This window comes from Callorhinchus milii, unplaced genomic scaffold (assembly GCF_018977255.1).
Source record: "Callorhinchus milii isolate IMCB2004 unplaced genomic scaffold, IMCB_Cmil_1.0 Scaffold5, whole genome shotgun sequence".
NCBI classification, from domain to species: domain Eukaryota; kingdom Metazoa; phylum Chordata; class Chondrichthyes; order Chimaeriformes; family Callorhinchidae; genus Callorhinchus; species Callorhinchus milii.
The window spans coordinates 24,606,248-24,622,097 of record NW_024704746.1 but is presented as its reverse complement, the minus strand read 5'-3'; the positions used below and the strand labels follow the sequence as shown (position 1 = coordinate 24,622,097).

General features: G+C 49.5%; 1 protein-coding gene across 1 annotated transcript; it reads right to left on the bottom strand.

Annotated features, from left to right (window-relative positions):
- Nucleotides 1–246: 246 nt before the first annotated feature.
- On the bottom strand, nucleotides 247–15,722 carry txndc12 (thioredoxin domain containing 12 (endoplasmic reticulum)). The gene is made up of 7 exons (XM_042335177.1): nucleotides 15,564–15,722; nucleotides 6,262–6,322; nucleotides 4,400–4,452; nucleotides 4,150–4,223; nucleotides 3,796–3,865; nucleotides 2,618–2,701; nucleotides 247–1,116 (listed from the first exon to the last, which is right to left on the bottom strand). The coding sequence occupies exons 1-7, from the start codon at nucleotides 15,643–15,645 to the stop codon at nucleotides 1,037–1,039; spliced, it is 504 nt and encodes a 167-aa protein (XP_042191111.1). The 5' UTR covers nucleotides 15,646–15,722; the 3' UTR covers nucleotides 247–1,036.
- Nucleotides 15,723–15,850: the final 128 nt, after the last annotated feature.

Here is a 15,850-nt window from a genome sequence, read left to right as displayed (position 1 = left end):
TGTTGTTGATCTAATGACCTCCAGTCAACTTTTTTAAAAAAATGCGAGAAGCTGGCTAGAGTTTTGAAGTGTTTGAGGCGAGCGTTCTGCATGTTTTGTTAAGTAAATGTCAGAGTCTACACCTCAATCCCATTGCAACTGAACCAGCATTCGAACAGGGCTCCCTCGCCAAAGGCTCTGTGCGCTACCCTGCATGAGGAGCACAATGTAAGTGTAAGTTGTTGTATTACACAGAGACAGCAAACATTTCTTTCATTTATTTAATGGTTTTCATCCCAAAAGATGTATCAAAAATACAATAGTGATAGGACAGCAGTAGACCAATTCTCCACATTAATTTTCACAGGACACTTCATGTTGTGTAAAATAAAACTACTCCCACACCCAGTAACAGACAGTTTTACAATTTGTAGATGTTTTGGGATGTTTCCCTTCTCACTCTGTTGTCAAGGCTAGAATATGGTTTTCATCCACCATAGTGCATCCCCAAGGCACTGCATTAGAGTGGCAGCTTAGACCCAACATGGGGCTTGAACCCACAGCCTTCTGACAGAGACAGTGCTACCGACTGAGCCAGACTGATACCCTAATACCATGGAAGTGAATCATCAGATGTAATGTACAGTAGTACTCTTACGTTCCAGCACCAATTTGTTTCTATAAAGACTTTTAAGACTTTCTCCCAACTCAGCACTTTATACTATTCAGAACCACACAACTAACTATATGACCCTCTCTGAATGTTTGTTGTTGGCACCAGGGATTTGGGTCACACTTTTCAGCCGAGTAAATTAAAAGGTTGACAAGCGAGTCACTTTGCCTTGTTAGTAATCATGTAATTCTACAACCAAATAGGATTTATTAAAAACACTGGTTGACGACACTGTAATAGTGAGCTTTAAACAGGCCTCACCAGGTAGAGTTTATTGAAAGGTATAGAATTATTTAAAAACTTAAAAAAAAATCTGCTGAAGTTCACAAGTGGCTGTGTGTTGAAGGTTATTATTGTCAGGCAGGGCACGGGCACTGACCACCATTACAGCTCATCAGAGACACGTTCCTTTCTGGATACATCGCCCGTCAGCTTATTCTGCGCCTCTGTCATGGCGACCAACACTGCGCACACACACACACAATAAACAGAGACTCAGTGAGAACACATCCAACACCTAACATGCTCAAGTATTAGAGTGCAGGGCACACTGAAAACAATTGTTAGTTTTTATTGTATTCCTTTGCCCTTTTGTCGACCAATCCAACAAAACTAATGACAGTTGGGTTAAGAATTGCTACGCAGAGACAGCAGCTAGCATGTGTACACACGAACACTGCAAGGCCAGGATCGGGCTTGCTACCCCCACACACAGTTGAATAACCTGCTGAACTCTCAGTCGAGGCTCACACATGGACAGGAGAGGAAACAATGGGCAAGCGAGCGGGAGGGGTTTCCGTAGATTTGGGTCAGATGCAAGGATTATTCATCTCAGTGAAGGAAAAGAATGCTGGATGGTTTCAGATGAGAAGAAAACACAATCGCATAAAAATGTTGGTGGTGATAAATACAGCAAGAGCTTCCTAACACATTCCCCAAACACACGGAAGCACTCTAACCTTTCTTTGTTTCTCCACTGGCAATTTGTCAAGCGGTTGGAGAGTGTGACGTCGCAGTATTGTTCCAATAATAGCAAAGTTCTCTTCCCTTCTCTCATCCCCAAATTATAATCTCAAAATTGCCACTTGCCTTAAAGAACGTGATAAATCCAGTTGTACAGTGCTAGTTACTAACAGACCTGGTGACATTCTCACACGTGCATGTAAATGGATTGTGTTTTGCCGAGGAAGGGGAGTGGACGAATTACATAGAATGATACAGTACAAGGAAACAGATCATTCAGCTAAACTAGTCTGTGCCAACATTTATACACCATATGACCCTCCGCTCTGCTCAATCTCTGTCCCACACACCTCTATTCCTTCCTCCCTTATGTGTGCATCACATTCCCTCTTGAAAACGTCAACACTGTTTACTTCACCTAAAGCTTCAGTCACATTCTCACCACCTTATGTCAATTGGCTTCTGGCTATCTTCTATTTATTCCCTGTTCGTTTAGGGACTCACTAACAAGTGGGAACATCACACTAGTAACTAGCACTGTACAACTGAAATTGTCCTGTTCTTTAAGGCAAGTGGCAATTTTGAGATTATCAAATCCTTTCATAATCAAACACCTCTATAGGGTCCCTTCTTACAAAAAACTAAGTTCCAGAAAATGTACAATATAGAAGTTAGAAATAAGGCAGAAGTTAATAGTAAACTTACAAAAGAATCAGAATAAAGGCAAAAACTGTAAAGAGAGGAGTGAACAATAATCCTTGCATTTGATATACAGCGCCTTATCATGCTGCTGAGACATCTCAAAGCGCTTCACAGAATATACTGTAAAGAGAATTGACTATATTTTGGGGATGAAGCGCGGCAGCCAATTGTGCACAGTAGCGTCCCACACACAGCCATGGATTGAGTGACCAAATCATTAATTTTTAAAAATGTTCTTTATATGAATTAATAATCCTCGCATTTGGTAGAGAAAGAATTGAGTGCTGAATGAATGCCCACCTTGATCAGCAGAACTGTAGAAATATTTGTAATTGGGGTTTCCCTTCTCATTGATGATCTCTGGATGAACCTTGCCGTGGGCATCTGTAACGTATCCAGTCAAAATAGACATTAATAACAAATGGTTTGATCGGCAATTCTTCCCTTTGTTTTACACTTTCTTTACCTACATTTTACTCTGAATAAGAGTATACCCTAGTTCACCTCATGCAATGAAAATTGGTCAATAAATCTCAAGTACACAGTATTGAGAAGCCAGAAAGCCTCATGGTCAATATTTGCCCGAATGAAAATCTGCTACTTGGTTTAGGAACAGGCAACTATTTTTTTGTGGATCAATTCTATGTCAAAAAGAAAAACTTTGGGTAAGTAATATTGCCAGAGTTCTGCCGTGGATTAAAGGATTTATTTTTCAATAAATATTCATTTTGCAAATACAGTAAAACTCCTGACAACCCGACCCTGGTTAACTTGTCACCATCACTTAGAGTTGCCGAGCTAAGCCGTCAGTGTCCTGGCCACTTCCTGAGCTAAAAGTTGATCAGGGACTTTTTTTATCACATAACTGGTCACATTCTAGAAATTCTTGTAAGTAATCACTGTAAAATGGATCAGATAACTCGCTCTATAAGATGGCATCTTGTATCACAGAGACCTTGTGCCCTAACCTCTGAGTGACTAATGCAGGCACTCGGCAGAGGTTGGGCACATTGCAGAGGCCTCTGGTCTACTGAAGGGTCACTCATTGGCCTCCTGTCCTACTGTGACACAACATGGCCTCCAATAGACCACAGGCCTCTGGGACAGGATAAGGGAGAAGCCGCAGCACGGAGGCCTCTGCTGAGCGCCCACACCAGTCACAGCACCCCCTGGGGCCAAGGAAGACCTACCCCTGACTCACCACTCAGGATAAATAGTCACTGAACTCTATTCCCTTGGAAGTGAGGAGTTTATCCAAAGTTTACCGTACATAGAAAGAGTGTGGAGGGGACAGAGGGAGAAAATAACAAGAAGCCTGAGACTATAAGAGAGATCTACTTAGCTGAAGTTGGCCCTTTGGCCATCCTGACATGACTGGTTTGGAGAAGTCCTGTGACTTCACATAAAGAGAGAAAGGTTCCCATGGACAGGGAAAGGACTCGGCAGGTCTGTAACTGTAAAATAAATTGTGGTCTTACCCAAGAAGAGGATTCTAGGTATGTAGCCTCCGTCGGGGCTGAATATGGAATCTTTGGGCTCATCTTCATCCTATAGAACATTAATTAGCACAATACATCAGGGCTGCAACATCAGTACACACATTAAACTGAAAATGCTTTACATGTATATGTAATGGCTTCTGACCATATTCACTATTCTTGTAAGAACGTGTACTAACATTGGCCGCAGAATATCTAGATCTGGTAGGAAACTGGTTCTAAGAATGGTTCCTACTCCCAATTGCTGTTCAGAGACTGCTTGTTGAATCATCTGCTTGGACAATGTAACAGGTACACATGGCTTAGAAATGGGTGACCGAAAGATATTCTTACCTCAACATTAACCATGACAAAGTTATGGGCCAATTCTGAGATCTCTTTGGAGGCAGCAAAATTTGGTTTCAGTGCTGACAGAAAAAAAAGAGGTGAAAATATTTTTCATATGCAGCGTGTAAGATAGATGTATCCATCACACATAAACACATACAATCCATGACGGAGAGGCAGACACATGTCCTGCCTCCATCTCTCTTACACAAAATGTAAAGTAGGAACTGAGGGCAATACAGAAATTATAGCTCACCTTTACAAGCTCCACACCAGCTTTTGTGTATGATCAACATCAATGGAAGGCCACTAAAAGGAACAAAAAGAATCTATAGATCAACACATACTTGCTCTGAACCACTTGTGAAGAGCAATCACTGAATTTCTACCTGTATATTGAGCGGAGGTTTTAAACATTGCTGGGTTACGTAAAACAAGCTCAACAACAATGGGCAAAGAAACTCCAAAGATTTGCAGAAGTATCATGATTTTATAGAATCTTACAGCACAGAAGGAGGCCATTCGGCCCATCGTGCCTGTGCCCACAAACAGTCAACAACAACAAGATTCCATTTATAGAGCGCCTTTCACGTTGGGAGGACATCCCAAGGCGCTGGACAGTTGGGTCAGGACCTGAGCATTGGGGGAAAATGGTCAGGGTGAGGGAAGGGAGGGAGCGAGGAAGGGGGAAATGGTGAGGGGAGGGAAGGAGTGAGGAGGGGGTAGAGAGTCGAGAGGGGAGCTGAAGGCTCGGTCAAAGAGAAAGGTCTTGAGACCGGCCTTGAAGGAGGAAAGGGAGGAAGCGGCGAAGGCACTGGGGATGGAGTTCCAGAGCCTAGGGGCTGAGAGGCTGAAGGCCCGGCCACTAATGGTAGGGCGGTTGGGGGCGGGGGGTGTGGAGCAGACCGGAGCCAGAGGAACAGAGGGTATGGGCAGGAAGGTAGGGGGATAGTAGGTTGGAGAGGTAGGAGGGAGCGAGGCCATGAATGGCCTTGTAGGTGAGGATGAGGATCTTGAATTCGATCCTCTGGGGGATGGGGAGCCAGTGGAGGCGAGCGAGGGTGAGGGCGAGGGTGAGGGTGGGAGTGATGTGGTCGCGAAGCCTGGTGCGGGACAGTACACGAGCTGCAGAGTTCTGAATGTCCCACAATCCTGGGCCTGAGATCTTCCAGCTTCACCTTGACATTTGGCAACTATCCAAAAAGGTCACCCAGAATGTTTCACTACTCGCTCCTCTTGTCAATGGAACTGTATCACCTGCTACTATCTCACACGCGCACAATCCTCATCCAAAATGAAGGCGAAACAGGGATTACAAGAACAATGAATGGACAATGAGAAATCTGGTTCAGCACAGCAGCTTCTCTCTCCCTCGCTCTGTCCTATGTGCAACCACCAGAATCAATTTCACAAGACAGCTATTGTTCTTAGAATAGTTCCTGGCTGCACCTCGTTATTACGATACGTGGTGCTTATAAAAATACAAAAGGAGCCAGTGCAGTCAAGAAAGTCAGGAGTTGGAATGGCTTCCCAACAGGAATCTGAATGGTAGTGTATCAGTCATGCAGCTCCTACACAGCTCCCAGCAGCCTGTGACAGTGCAGCACTGAGAAGAATGGGAACAGGTTCACCAGCCTCAGAGTCAGGGAATGGCGCCTCGAGACAAAACACACAGTGCTGAGCACACGTAAACTATTTGACCCCTTCGGAGAAGGAAAACACTGACGCCTTGTGGTAAAATGACAGAATAAAACCCACTGATGTGCTGAAAAATCATATGTGCAGCAAGCACTCCGGCTGGCTCCACTAACTGATCAACATACACTGCAGGACAATCAGTCCCACTACCTTAAAACAAATCTGAGCGAGTTCTGGGGAAGTAAACAACAAGATCTCTTCAACAAGACGTGTTGGGGCATTTGCTGTGTGCAAACTGGCTGCTGCAAATCCATAGTAAAGCAGATACAGAGTTCACAGTAAAATCCTGTCAAGCATTTTGGGATGTTTTGATAATGTGATAAGGTGCCAGATCAAATGCCAGGATTATTATATTATTGTTATTAATAACAACTATTTTTATTTATAGCACCATTCATCTGAGAAACAGTAAAGATATACCTAGCTTCAGCTTCTTTTTTACCATCCTCCAGGGTTCTCCAGTGAATGTGGTCTCCAAATCCTGAATAAAAATATAGTGTTAGTATGTCAACTGACAGGAGAAATCCCAGCTGTAGCAGTGGGTCAAATTATAAGAAAAACAAGAAAGGGATAAAATGAAGAGATCATTAAGTAACCTGTCCCTCTTTCATGGATCACCTCTCTCTCCATCCCTCCCTCCCTCCTCCCTACAAACACACATCCAATCACACATTTAATGGCTCCTCCAATAACATAATCCTGAAGGTTTACCATACGGATGAAGATATTCGCCCATCTTCAGGACTTTGCCATGACAGTTTGTGGACATTGCTATGGGAATTGCATTGGGAAATTAGGAGTAGAGACATAATATTTTGTATAGTGCCTGAATGGCCTGTTTCAACTGTATATTCTACATAATTCTTATGTTAAATGACAGCACCAGACCCAGGGGGAGATATATTTTGGAAGATTACATTCATAAAATCTAGGGCTGCTGAAATGTTAGTTGATTTCCCTGAGGAGATGGAACTCACATTATTTTGCCATTTTCTTTACAGTTTGATCTCCAAATCAAGCACAAAAGATCCTTTGATGTGAAGCTATAAGGACCTTTATCGTTGCCTGTCGTTCTCTTGTATTCAGAGAGACTGTTTGCTTTAAACTCAACAACATAAAAGCACTCTCTGAAGTTAGTTTTTCATCTTTCTAACTCATATACATTAATGAACATTGCAATCTACAGAGGAACTCCTCTTCCCCGGATACAATGAACAATACTCAGTCTATGGGACAGTATCCGACCCTAAAGGGCTACTCTGACATTATTAGTCACCCCAAATCTTGTGCTCCTTCTATCTGCTTTCTGTGGCTCTGTTGGGGATAGGAAGTATCGAGACAAAATGGAGCGAATGTGAAAGTGTTTGTTTGCCCGTTACGGATATGCAGATATATACCCCACAATCATACTATACCCCAATCACTCTGAACTGCGGTTAACAACATCAATCCACACTCACCGCATCACCACCGAGAGGTCAATTCAACACAAACATTTACAACGAAACTCGTCGAAAATGCCGAAGAGCACAGGCGGCGGTGCCCCCTCCCCACCCCCTCAGTCTGGAGACCAGTCTGTAATATGTGCGTCTAACATATGTTTCCTCAGCCCTGTGTGTGTGTGTGTGTGTGTGTGTCTCCCTGTGTGTGTGTGTCTCTCTCTCTCTCCCTGTGTGTGTGTGTGTCTCTCTCTGTGTGTGTGTGTCTCTCCCTGTGTGTGTGTGTCTCTCTCTCTCTCCCTGTGTGTGTGTGTGTCTCTCCCTGTATGTGTGTGTCTCTCCCTGTGTGTGTGTGTCTCTCCCTGTGTGTGTCTCTCCCTGTGTGTGTGTGTGTGTGTCTCTCCCTGTGTGTGTGTGTGTGTGTCTCTCCCTGTGTGTGTGTGTCTCTCTCTCTCTCCCTGTGTGTGTGTGTCTCTCTCCCTGTGTGTGTGTGTCTCTCCCTGTGTGTGTGTGTCTCTCCCTGTGTGTGTCTCTCCCTGTGTGTGTGTGTGTGTGTCTCTCCCTGTGTGTGTGTGTGTGTGTCTCCCTGTGTGTGTGTGTGTCTCTCTCCCTGTGTGTGTGTGTGTCTCTCCCTGTGTGTGTGTCTCTCCCTGTGTGTGTGTCTCTCCCTGTGTGTGTGTCTCTCCCTGTGTGTGTGTGTCTCCCTGTGTGTGTGTCTCCCTGTGTGTGTGTCTCCCTGTGTGTGTGTCTCCCTGTGTGTGTGTCTCCCTGTGTGTGTGTCTCCCTGTGTGTGTGTCTCTCTCTCTCCCTGTGTGTGTGTGTCTCTCTCCCTGTGTGTGTGTGTGTGTGTCTCTCCCTGTGTGTGGGTGTGTGTCTCCCTGTGTGTCTCTCTCCCTGTGTGTGTGTGTCTCCCTGTGTGTGTGTGTGTGTGTGTCTCCCTGTGTGTGGGTGTCTCCCTGTGTGTCTCTCTCCCTTTGTGTGTGTGTTTCCCTGGGTGTGTGTGTGTCTCCCTGTGTGTGTGGGTGTGACTCCCTGTGTGTGTGTGTGTGTGTGTGTCTCCCTGTGTGTGTGTGTCTCCCTGTGTGTGTGTGTCTCCCTGTGTGTGTGTGTGTGTCTCCCTGTGTGTGTCTCCCTGTGTGTGTGTGTGTGTCTCCCTGTGTGTGTGTGTGTCTCCCTGTGTGTGTGTCTCCCTGTGTGTGTGTCTCCCTGTGTGTGTGTGTGTCTCCCTGTGTGTGTGTGTGTCTCCCTGTGTGTGTGTGTCTCCCTGTGTGTGTGTGTGTGTCTCCCTGTGTGTGTGTGTGTGTCTCCCTGTGTGTGTGTGTCTCCCTGTGTGTGTGTGTGTGTCTCCCTGTGTGTGTGTGTGTGTCTCCCTGTGTGTGTGTGTGTGTTTCTCCCTGTGTGTGTGTGTCTCCCTGTGTGTGTGTGTGTGTGTGTGTGTGTCTCCCTGTGTGTGTGTGTGTCTCCCTGTGTGTGTGTGTGTCTCCCTGTGTGTGTGTGTGTCTCCCTGTGTGTGTGTGTCTCCCTGTGTGTGTGTGTGTCTCCCTGTGTGTGTGTCTCCCTGTGTGTGTGTGTGTCTCCCTGTGTGTGTGTGTCTCCCTGTGTGTGTGTGTGTGTGTGTCTCCCTGTGTGTGTGTGTGTGTGTCTCCCTGTGTGTGTGTCTCCCTGTGTGTGTGTGTGTCTCCCTGTGTGTGTGTGTGTGTGTCTCCCTGTGTGTGTGTGTGTGTGTGTGTGTCTCCCTGTGTGTGTGTGTGTCTCCCTGTGTGTGTGTGTGTGTCCCTGTGTGTGTGTGTGTGTCCCTGTGTGTGTGTCTCCCTGTGTGTGTGTGTGTCTCCCTGTGTGTGTGTGTGTGCGTGTCTCCCTGTGTGTGTGTGTGTCTCCCTGTGTGTGTGTGTGTGTCTCCCTGTGTGTGTCTCCCTGTGTGTGTGTGTGTGTCTCCCTGTGTGTGTGTGTGTGTCTCCCTGTGTGTGTGTGTGTGTGTCTCCCTGTGTGTGTGTGTCTCCCTGTGTGTGTGTGTCTCCCTGTGTGTGTGTGTGTCTCCCTGTGTGTGTGTGTCTCTCCCTGTGTGTGTGTCTCTCCCTGTGTGTGTGTCTCTCCCTGTGTGTGTGTCTCTCCCTGTGTGTGTGTGTCTCCCTGTGTGTGTGTCTCCCTGTGTGTGTGTCTCCCTGTGTGTGTGTCTCCCTGTGTGTGTGTGTGTCTCCCTGTGTGTGTGTGTGTGTGTGTGTGTGTGTCTGTGTGTGTGTGTGTGTGTCTCCCTGTGTGTGTGTGTGTCTCCCTGTGTGTGTGTGTGTGTCTCCCTGTGTGTGTGTGTGTGTCTCCCTGTGTGTGTGTGTGTGTCTCCCTGTGTGTGTGTGTGTGTCTCCCTGTGTGTGTGTGTCTCCCTGTGTGTGTGTCTCCCTGTGTGTGTGTGTGTGTGTGTGTCTCCCTGTGTGTGTGTGTGTGTGTGTGTGTCTCCCTGTGTGTGTGTCTCCCTGTGTGTGTGTGTGTCTCCCTGTGTGTGTGTGTGTCTCCCTGTGTGTGTGTGTCTCCCTGTGTGTGTGTGTCTCCCTGTGTGTGTGTGTGTCTCCCTGTGTGTGTGTGTGTCTCCCTGTGTGTGTGTGTGTGTGTGTCTCCCTGTGTGTGTGTGTGTGTGTGTCTCCCTGTGTGTGTGTCTCCCTGTGGTGTGTGTGTGTCCCTGTGTGTGTGTGTGTCTCCCTGTGTGTGTGTGTGTGTCCCTGTGTGTGTGTCTCCCTGTGTGTGTGTGTGTCTCCCTGTGTGTGTGTGTGTCTCCCTGTGTGTGTGTGTGTCTCCCTGTGTGTGTGTGTGTGTCTCCCTGTGTGTGTCTCCCTGTGTGTGTGTGTGTGTGTCTCCCTGTGTGTGTGTGTGTCTCCCTGTGTGTGTGTGTGTGTCTCCCTGTGTGTGTGTGTGTGTGTCTCCCTTTGTGTGTGTGTCTCCCTGTGTGTGTGTGTCTCCCTGTGTGTGTGTGTCTCCCTGTGTGTGTGTGTCTCCCTGTGTGTGTGTCTCCCTGTGTGTGTGTGTCTCTCCCTGTGTGTGTGTCTCTCCCTGTGTGTGTGTCTCTCCCTGTGTGTGTGTCTCTCCCTGTGTGTGTGTCTCTCCCTGTGTGTGTGTCTCCCTGTGTGTGTCTCCCTGTGTGTGTGTCTCCCTGTGTGTGTGTCTCCCTGTGTGTGTGTCTCCCTGTGTGTGTGTGTCCCTGTGTGTGTGTCTCCCTGTGTGTGTGTCTCTCTCTCTCCCTGTGTGTGTGTGTCTCTCTCTCCCTGTGTGTGTGTGTGTGTGTGTGTGTCTCCCTGTGTGTGGGTGTGTGTCTCCCTGTGTGTGGGTGTCTCCCTGTGTGTCTCTCTCCCTGTGTGTGTGTGTCTCCCTGTGTGTGTGTGTGTGTGTGTCTGTCTCCCTGTGTGTGGGTGTCTCCCTGTGTGTCTCTCTCCCTGTGTGTGTGTGTCTCCCTGTGTGTGTGTGTGTCTCCCTGTGTGTGTGGGTGTGACTCCCTGTGTGTGTGTGTGTGTGTGTCTCCCTGTGTGTGTGTGTCTCCCTGTGTGTGTGTGTCTCCCTGTGTGTGTGTGTCTCCCTGTGTGTGTGTGTCTCCCTGTGTGTGTGTGTCTCCTTGTGTGTGTGTGTGTGTGTCTCCCTGTGTGTGTGTGTGTCTCCCTGTGTGTGTGTGTGTCTCCCTGTGTGTGTGTGTGTGTCTCCCTGTGTGTGTGTGTGTGTCTCCGTGTGTGTGTGTGTGTGTCTCCCTGTGTGTGTGTGTCTCCCTGTGTGTGTGTGTCTCCCTGTGTGTGTGTGTGTGTCTCCCTGTGTGTGTGTGTGTGTCTCCCTGTGTGTGTGTGTGTGTCTCCCTGTGTGTGTGTGTGTCTCCCTGTGTGTGTGTGTGTCTCCCTGTGTGTGTGTGTGTGTCTCCCTGTGTGTGTGTGTGTGTGTGTCTCCCTGTGTGTGTGTGTGTCTCCTGTGTGTGTGTGTGTCTCCCTGTGTGTGTGTGTGTGTGTGTCTCCCTGTGTGTGTGTGTGTGTGTGTCTCCCTGTGTGTGTGTCTCCCTGTGTGTGTGTCTCCCTGTGTGTGTGTGTGTCTCCCTGTGTGTGTGTGTGTGTCTCTGTGTGTGTGTCTCCCTGTGTGTGTGTGTGTCTCCCTGTGTGTGTGTGTGTCTCCCTGTGTGTGTGTGTGTCTCCCTGTGTGTGTGGGTGTGTGTCTCCCTGTGGTGTGTGTCTCCCTGTGTGTGTGGGTGTGTGTCTCCCTGTGTGTGTGGGTATGTGTCTCCCTGAGTGTGTGGGTGTGTGTCTCCCTGTGTGTGTGTGTGTGTGTCTCCCTTTGTGTGTGTGTCTCCCTGTGTGTGTGTGTCTCCCTGTGTGTGTGTGTCTCCTTGTGTGTGTGTGTCTCCCTGTGTGTGTGTCTCCCTGTGTGTGTGTGTCTCTCCCTGTGTGTGTGTCTCTCCCTGTGTGTGTGTCTCTCCCTGTGTGTGTGTCTCTCCCTGTGTGTGTGTCTCTCCCTGTGTGTGTGTCTCCCTGTGTGTGTCTCCCTGTGGTGTGTCTCCCTGTGTGTGTGTCTCCCTGTGTGTGTGTCTCCCTGTGTGTGTGTGTCCCTGTGTGTGTGTCTCCCTGTGTGTGTGTCTCTCTCTCTCCCTGTGTGTGTGTGTCTCTCTCTCCCTGTGTGTGTGTGTGTGTGTGTGTGTCTCCCTGTGTGTGGGTGTGTGTCTCCCTGTGTGTGGGTGTCTCCCTGTGTGTCTCTCTCCCTGTGTGTGTGTGTCTCCCTGTGTGTGTGTGTGTGTGTGTCTGTCTCCCTGTGTGTGGGTGTCTCCCTGTGTGTCTCTCTCCCTGTGTGTGTGTGTCTCCCTGTGTGTGTGTGTCTCCCTGTGTGTGTGTGTGTCTCCCTGTGTGTGTGGGTGTGACTCCCTGTGTGTGTGTGTGTGTGTGTCTCTCCTGTGTGTGTGTGTCTCTCCTGTGTGTGTGTGTCTCTCCTGTGTGTGTGTGTCTCTCCTGTGTGTGTGTGTCTCCCTGTGTGTGTGTGTCTCCTTGTGTGTGTGTGTGTGTGTCTCCCTGTGTGTGTGTGTGTCTCCCTGTGTGTGTGTGTGTCTCCCTGTGTGTGTGTGTGTGTCTCCCTGTGTGTGTGTGTGGTGTCTCCGTGTGTGTGTGTGTGTGTCTCCCTGTGTGTGTGTGTCTCCCTGTGTGTGTGTGTCTCCCTGTGTGTGTGTGTGTGTCTCCCTGTGTGTGTGTGTGTGTCTCCCTGTGTGTGTGTGTGTGTCTCCCTGTGTGTGTGTGTGTCTCCCTGTGTGTGTGTGTGTCTCCCTGTGTGTGTGTGTGTCTCCCTGTGTGTGTGTGTGTGTGTGTGTCTCCCTGTGTGTGTGTGTGTCTCCCTGTGTGTGTGTGTGTCTCCCTGTGTGTGTGTGTGTCTCACTGTGTGTGTGTGTCTCGCTGTGTGTGTGTGTCTCACTGTGTGTGTGTGTGTGTCTCACTGTGTGTGTGTGTCTCACTGTGTGTGTGTGTGTCTCACTGTGTGTGTGTGTCACTGTGTGTGTGTGTCACTGTGTGTGTGTGTGTGTGCCTGTGTGTGTGTGTGTGTGTCCCTGTGTGTGTGTGTGTGTCTCTGTGTGTGTGTGTGTCCCTGTGTGTGTGTGTGTGTGTGTCCCTGTGTGTGTGTGTGTCCCTGTGTGTGTGTGTGTCCCTGTGTGTGTGTGTCTCCCTGTGTGTGTGTGTGTCTCCCTGTGTGTGTGTGTCTCCCTGTGTGTGTGTGTGTGTGTCCCTGTGTGTGTGTCCCTGTGTGTGTGTGTGTGTGTGTCTCCCTGTGTGTGTGTGTGTCTCCCTGTGTGTGTGTGTGTCTCCCTGTGTGTGTGTGTGTCTCCCTGTGTGTGTGTGTGTGTCTCCGTGTGTATGTGTGTGTGTCTCCCTGTGTGTGTGTGTGTCTCCCTGTGTGTGTGTGTGTCTCCCTGTGTGTGTGTGTGTCTCTCCCTGTGTGTGTGTGTGTGTCTCCCTGTGTGTGTGTGTGTCTCTCCTGTGTGTGTGTGTGTCTCCCTGTGTGTGTGTGTGTCTCCCTGTGTGTGTGTGTGTCTCCCTGTGTGTGTGTGTCTCCCTGTGTGTGTGTGTGTGTGTGTCTCCCTGTGTGTGTGTGTGTCTCCCTGTGTGTGTGTGTGTGTGTCTCCCTGTGTGTGTGTGTGTCTCCCTGTGTGTGTGTGTGTCTCCCTGTGTGTGTGTGTCTCCCTGTGTGTGTGTGTGTGTCTCCCTGTGTGTGTGTGTGTGTCTCCCTGTGTGTGTGTGTGTGTCTCCCTGTGTGTGTGTGTCTCCCTGTGTGTGTGTGTGTCTCCCTGTGTGTGTGTGTCCCTGTGTGTGTGTGTGTCCCTGTGTGTGTGTGTCCCTGTGTGTGTGTGTGTGTCCCTGTGTGTGTGTGTGTGTGTGTCCCTGTGTGTGTGTGTGTGTGTGTCCCTGTGTGTGTGTGTCTCCCTGTGTGTGTGTGTGTCTCCCTGTGTGTGTGTGTCTCCCTGTGTGTGTGTGTGTGTCTCCCTGTGTGTGTGTCTCCCTGTGTGTGTGTGTGTGTGTGTGTGTCCCTGTGTGTGTGTCCCTGTGTGTGTGTGTGTGTGTGTGTGTCCCTGTGTGTGTGTGTGTGTGTGTCCCTGTGTGTGTGTGTCCCTGTGTGTGTGTGTGTCCCTGTGTGTGTGTGTGTGTGTGTGTGTCTCCCTGTGTGTGTGTGTCCCTGTGTGTGTGTGTGTGTGTGTGTGTGTCCCTGTGTGTGTGTGTGTGTCCCTGTGTGTGTGTGTGTGTGTCCCTGTGTGTGTGTGTGGTGTGTGTGTGTCCCTGTGTGTGTGTGTGTGTCCCTGTGTGTGTGTGTGTGTGTGTGTCCCTGTGTGTGTGTGTGTGTGTCCCTGTGTGTTGTGTGTGTGTGTGTGTGTGTGTGTGTGTGTGTGTGTCCCTGTGTGTGTGTGTGTGTGTGTCCCTGTGTGTGTGTCCCTGTGTGTGTGTGTGTGTGTCCCTGTGTGTGTGTGTCCCTGTGTGTGTGTGTGTGTGTGTCCCTGTGTGTGTGTGTGTGTGTCCCTGTGTGTGTGTCCCTGTGTGTGTGTGTGTGTGTCCCTGTGTGTGTGTCCCTGTGTGTGTGTGTCCCTGTGTGTGTGTGTGTGTGTCCCTGTGTGTGTGTGTGTGTGTGTCCCTGTGTGTGTGTGTGTGTGTGTGTCCCTGTGTGTGTGTGTGTGTGTCCTGTGTGTGTGTGTCCTGTGTGTGTGTGTGTGTGTGTGTGTGTCCTGTGTGTGTGTGTGTGTGTCCTGTGTGTGTGTGTGTGTCCCTGTGTGTGTGTGTGTGTGTGTCCCTGTGTGTGTGTGTGTGTCCCTGTGTGTGTCCCTGTGTGTGTGTGTGTGTGTCCCTGTGTGTGTGTGTGTGTGTGTCCCTGTGTGTGTCCTGTGTGTGTGTGTCCCTGTGTGTCCCTGTGTGTGTGTGTGTGTGTGTGTGTGTCTCTCCCTGTGTGTGTGTGTGTGTCTCTCCCTGTGTGTGTGTGTGTGTGTGTGTCCCTGTGTGTGTGTGTGTGTGTCCCTGTGTGTGTGTGTGTGTGTCTCTCCCTGTGTGTGTGTGTGTGTGTCCCTGTGTGTGTGTGTGTGTGTCCCTGTGTGTGTGTGTGTGTGTGTCTCTCCCTGTGTGTGTGTGTGTGTGTCCCTGTGTGTGTGTGTGTGTGTCCCTGTGTGTGTGTGTGTGTGTGTCCCTGTGTGTGTGTGTCCCTGTGTGTGTGTGTGTGTGTGTGTGTCTCTCCCTGTGTGTGTGTGTGTGTGTGTGTCCCTGTGTGTGTGTGTGTGTGTCCCTGTGTGTGTGTGTGTGTGTGTCTCTCCCTGTGTGTGTGTGTGTGTGTGTCCCTGTGTGTGTGTGTGTGTCCCTGTGTGTGTGTGTGTGTGTCTCCCTGTGTGTGTGTGTGTGTGTGTGTCCCTGTGTGTGTGTGTGTCCCTGTGTGTGTGTGTGTGTGTGTCCCTGTGTGTGTGTGTGTGTGTCCCTGTGTGTGTGTGTGTGTGTCCCTGTGTGTGTGTGTGTCCCTGTGTGTGTGTGTGTGTGTGTCCCTGTGTGTGTGTGTGTGTGTCCCTGTGTGTGTGTGTGTGTGTGTCCCTGTGTGTGTGTGTGTGTGTCCCTGTGTGTGTGTGTGTGTGTCCCTGTGTGTGTGTGTGTGTGTGTCCCTGTGTGTGTGTGTGTGTCTCCCTGTGTGTGTGTGTGTCCCTGTTTGTGTGAGAGTATGTGTGTGAGTGGCTGTGTGTGTGTGTGTGTGTGTGTCCCTGTGTGTGTGTGTGTGTGTGTCCCTGTGTGTGTGTGTGTGTGTAATATAAACAGAGAGCTGACGCACCTCTCCCGGGACTCTCGTCGGCAGATGATTGGGAAGTGATGAGAAGGAGAAGGAACGAGAGGCGGAGGAGCGGCGGCTTCATACCGGGGACCGGGGACCGGGAGCGGATTGTTGCCGAGTGTCGGAGTCGCGGTTACAATGTAACGAGAGGGAAGGAGGCGGCGCCCGGAAGTGACGTCATCGGAGGGCAATTAACCGCTTTGTAGCCGCGGAATTCCACATTGTGTCCAATAATCCGCACGCGGTTGGTGGGGTGGGTTCCGCCAGCCCCGTGTGCCCAGACTTGG